At 43.1% G+C, this 4,085-nt stretch overlaps 1 protein-coding gene across 3 annotated transcripts in view; it reads left to right on the forward strand.

The window, feature by feature from the left end:
- The window catches only part of setd1a (SET domain containing 1A, histone lysine methyltransferase), a 28,854-nt gene continuing 24,769 nt past the window's right edge, over positions 1-4,085 (forward strand). The window contains exons 1-2 of one of the 3 annotated variants that reach the window (XM_034309705.2): positions 1-110; positions 3,120-3,264. In XM_034309705.2, coding sequence (XP_034165596.2) covers positions 3,127-3,264 — 138 coding nt within the window. In that variant the 5' untranslated portion in view covers positions 1-110; positions 3,120-3,126. The other 2 variants (XM_034309703.2, XM_034309704.2) reach the window with 2 other exon arrangements.

Here is a 4,085-nt window from a genome sequence, read left to right on the forward strand (position 1 = left end):
GTGAGTCTTGTGTGCGCATCGGCGTGCCGGCTGGTGTGGAAAGTGCGGCTGTGGATGAGCAGGATGGTGCTGTGAGGCAGACTGTAATGGCGGACAGGCGAGGTGTACAGGTTAGTTACGCCATGGCGGCTCTCTGTATTATTCACTCTTCTTTTGCGCTTGGAGGTGAAATTTAAAGGTTTGTGAGCTTTCGGTTTTGGACCGGAACTCAAGCGACGCTTTCTGAGATGCGACTTTGGATCTGAGTAGGTGGAAAAACTGAGCATTTTGTTTTGCGCGGAAGGATTTTGTGTAAGTGTGTGTGTGTGTGTGTGTGTGTGTGTGTGTGTGTGTTTTCCCCCGGCCGAGAGCGTAGGCCTTAACGCTAGCGTGCTAGCCGAGTTAGCTAACAACGCTCAGAGCGCTAGCATACAACACCAGCTTATTTTTATAACTTTAATGAATTAAGATTAGAAAACGGAGTGAAATCAGAGCTGTGTGTTTATTCTCTAATCACTGAACATCACACAAAGCGCTTTAATTGATATACACTGTGATATGATGCACATTACTAATAATACAGCACAATATATAAGAATATATTATAATATATAACATTAACGTGCTGTGTTAAAAGCTGAGTTTGATTCACTACACACCGCTTTGTTTAATTAGAGTTTGTAAATTGAAATATATATTAAAAAAATGTATATTTGTTAAATTTAACCAGACTAGCAGTTTAATAGCGCGTGCAGTGTTGTTAGCATCATGCTAATGTTCTTCCTCTGACTGACCGCGAGTGACTAATTTTGCTTTTATTTACACACAAATCTACTAAAAGAGGAGATTATTCTGTCGGAATTGACCAAAAATAACCAGATTTAAGTCACAGGAGTGAAATAAAATGAAATAAATGGATAATTTGTTATTATTTAAACATCTTTGAGGTAAGTGAGATGAGCTAAAGCGGCTAAAACGAGTCTGTTTTCTATTTAAAATAAAACATAACAGTATTAACGGCACAAAAATAACAAATAACGTTTAGATAAAGTTTATCTTTTATGTCCCTTTTTTCCTCCTCACAGCGAGCTAACATTGCTAGCTAGTGTTCAGTGTTTTAGCTAGTTTCTTTACTAGATATTTAGTTAGTTAACTTGGTTAAGGTTAGTTCGTGCATTAAATATTCACTAATCAGAGTTAAAGCTTATGTTTACAAGGTCACGTGATGTTTAAGTGAATAAACCGGTTGTTATGTTCATTAGCAAACTTTCTATCTGGCTACAGAGCTAACGGTTATTGTTGACAGTGCGCGCGACATAAACAAACAAACAAAAACAAAACGTTGCTGCGCATTTTCAGGGTTTGTTCTGTATGTCCTGTGAGTTTTACTTTTTATTTTATATGGTTTAGGACTTTTAAATCAAGGAATTAAGTCAATAATTAGTGTACTTATTATTATTGTTGTTGTTGTTATTAAATTATTATTATTATTATTATTATTATTATTATTATTAAAAATCGTCACACTAGTACGATAATAAATGCAGAAAAAAAATACAAACAGCTACTTTTAATTTTAAAGTTCGTCACTTCTGGATAAATGATAACATTTTTTTTTTTCCCGCCGATGACTCATCCTGTACTAGGCTTGTTTTCGTCCAATTAAACGCTCTCTCTAGTGCACATGCTCCGCCCCCTGTGGGCGTGGCTTGCTGTGCAGTAGCAGCTCGTTAGCAGTAAACATGGCTCGTGTTTTGTTTTCGGTGTGTTTCTCTCCGAGCGTCTTCACACACGCTCTGCTCCCTTTTCCAACTGAGAATAAATGTTCGGAGTTTATTCATGTAGAAGTGGGCGGAGTTTGTGAGAGTCGGTGGTCATGTGACCTTCTCCGGAGGAGGGTTTTACTCCGGGTTGTCGGAACGCCGCTCCGCTCCGTCAGACTGATGGAGAATTCCGTGTTTATTCCCGTCTCCTTCAGTAAGAGTCAGTAAATATCATTTCCCACTCAGACGCGTCACGTCTCCCGCTGACGACCCTGAGGCTCTCCGTCGCCATCGGCAACGCTGACGCTCGACCTCGCCTCAAACACGTACGCCGTATCCACACACACACACACACACACACACACACACACACACACACAGAAACACGCTGCAACGCACGACATGCCGAGCGACGGCGATGACGTCGGTGTGAAAGTTGCAGTTTGCTGTTTTTAGCTCAGACAGACTCTAAAGCACTAAAGCGCCGCCGCATCACTTTCTTTGCGTAGAGATGAAGCACCGCTATCAGAGCGGCATTCTGGGTAACGAAGGACGCGAAAAACAGACCAACGTGTCCATGAAAGGAGTTTAAACACAGAGTTTTCTTTAACAAGATTTATTTTTTAAAGCGCCCACACACACTGTCACGATCTAAACGCAGCTCTTCTTCACTCTCTCTCTGTGTGTCTGTGTGTGTGTGTGTGTGTGTGTGTCCCTGTGTGTGTGTGTGTGTGTGTGTGTCTGTGTGTGTGTCCCTGTGTGTGTGTGTGTGTGTGTCCCTGTGTGTGTGTGTGTGTGTCCCTGTGTGTGTGTGTGTGTCCCTGTGTGTGTGTGTGTGTGTCCCTGTGTGTGTCCCTGTGTGTGTCCCTGTGTGTGTCCCTGTGTGTGTCCCTGTGTGTGTCCCTGTGTGTGTCCCTGTGTGTGTGCGTGTGTGTCCCTGTGTGTGTGTCCCTGTGTGTGTGCGTGTGTGTCCCTGTGTGTGTGTGTGTCCCTGTGTGTCCCTGTGTGTCCCTGTGTGTCCCTGTGTGTCCCTGTGTGTGTCCCTGTGTGTGTCCCTGTGTGTGTCCCTGTGTGTGTCCCTGTGTGTGTCCCTGTGTGTGTGCGTGTGTGTGTCCCTGTGTGTGTCCCTGTGTGTGTGTGTCCCTGTGTGTGTGTGTCCCTGTGTGTGTGTGTCCCTGTGTGTGTGTGTCCCTGTGTGTGTGTGCGTGTGCGCGCGTGCGTGTGTGCGTCTCTCTGTGTGTGTGTGTTTGTCTCTCTGTGTGTGGGCGCGTCTGTGTGCGTGCGTGCGTGCATGTGTGTGTCCCTGTGTGTGTGTCCCTGTGTGTGTGTCCCTGTGTGTGTGTCCCTGTGTGTGTGTCCCTGTGTGTGTGTGTGCAGTAATAGCATGGATCCAGACAGCGGGGCGGACACCCAGCGAACTCTCAGCCTGCAATGGAAGAGCTACAAACTCCTGCAGGACCCGGCCATCCGCAGGGTCGCTCAGAAGATCTACAGATACGACGGGATTCACTTCAGCGTCCCGGTACGTCCCTGCACCGCTTCACACACCCCGCAGCTGAGGAAACACACGCTCAGGACGAGGGTGTGTGTGTGTGTGTGTGTGTGTGTGTGTGTGTGTGTGTGTGTGTGTGTGAGAGAGAGAGAGAGAGAGAAATGTATTATAATCATAAACGCTGAGGGATTTGATTTAATACACAGATAAAGTAAATTAATCGAAGGAATAAAGATTTCAGTCACGTGACTGTTTACAGAATAAGAATTAGGAGATGTTTGAAAGACTTTGCGTTTTGTGAGAGTGTTAAATATATTTCAGCGTTCAGCTTTTTAAAACTTTTTATGTTTTTGGCTGAAATATGAAGATGCTTCACTTCGTTCCATATATATATATATATATATATAATATAGTTTGCATAAAAGTTTCAAGAAAGTTTGCAAAAATATTAAACAGATCTGTTGTGTTTTGTAAAAACGAATCAGAGAAATGCTGTAGAGTAAAGACGCCTTCAGAAATAATGAAATTAAATGTTTCTACATTAATAAAATCCTATAAAGAGCAGTAAACAGTAATAAATGAAACAAAGTCAGTATTTAATGTGACGATCCTTCACTTTAAATAAATAAAGCAGGATCTGAGGTGCAGTGTGTGCAGTTTTATAAGGAAATGAGCTGGAAGTGTTACTGAGCATCTTGCAGAAGCAGCCACAGTTCTTCTGGAGACTTTGACTGTCGACTCGCTTCTTATTTCTGCAGCGAAACCCAGCAGCCTTCATTATGTTTTTATCTGAAAAGTGTCTCTTATGGAATCTGCTGCTTTCTTTACTGACATACAAACATTTTTCTGGA

The sequence above is a fragment of the Pangasianodon hypophthalmus genome, chromosome 13, assembly GCF_027358585.1.
Source record: "Pangasianodon hypophthalmus isolate fPanHyp1 chromosome 13, fPanHyp1.pri, whole genome shotgun sequence".
Lineage (NCBI taxonomy): Eukaryota > Metazoa > Chordata > Actinopteri > Siluriformes > Pangasiidae > Pangasianodon > Pangasianodon hypophthalmus.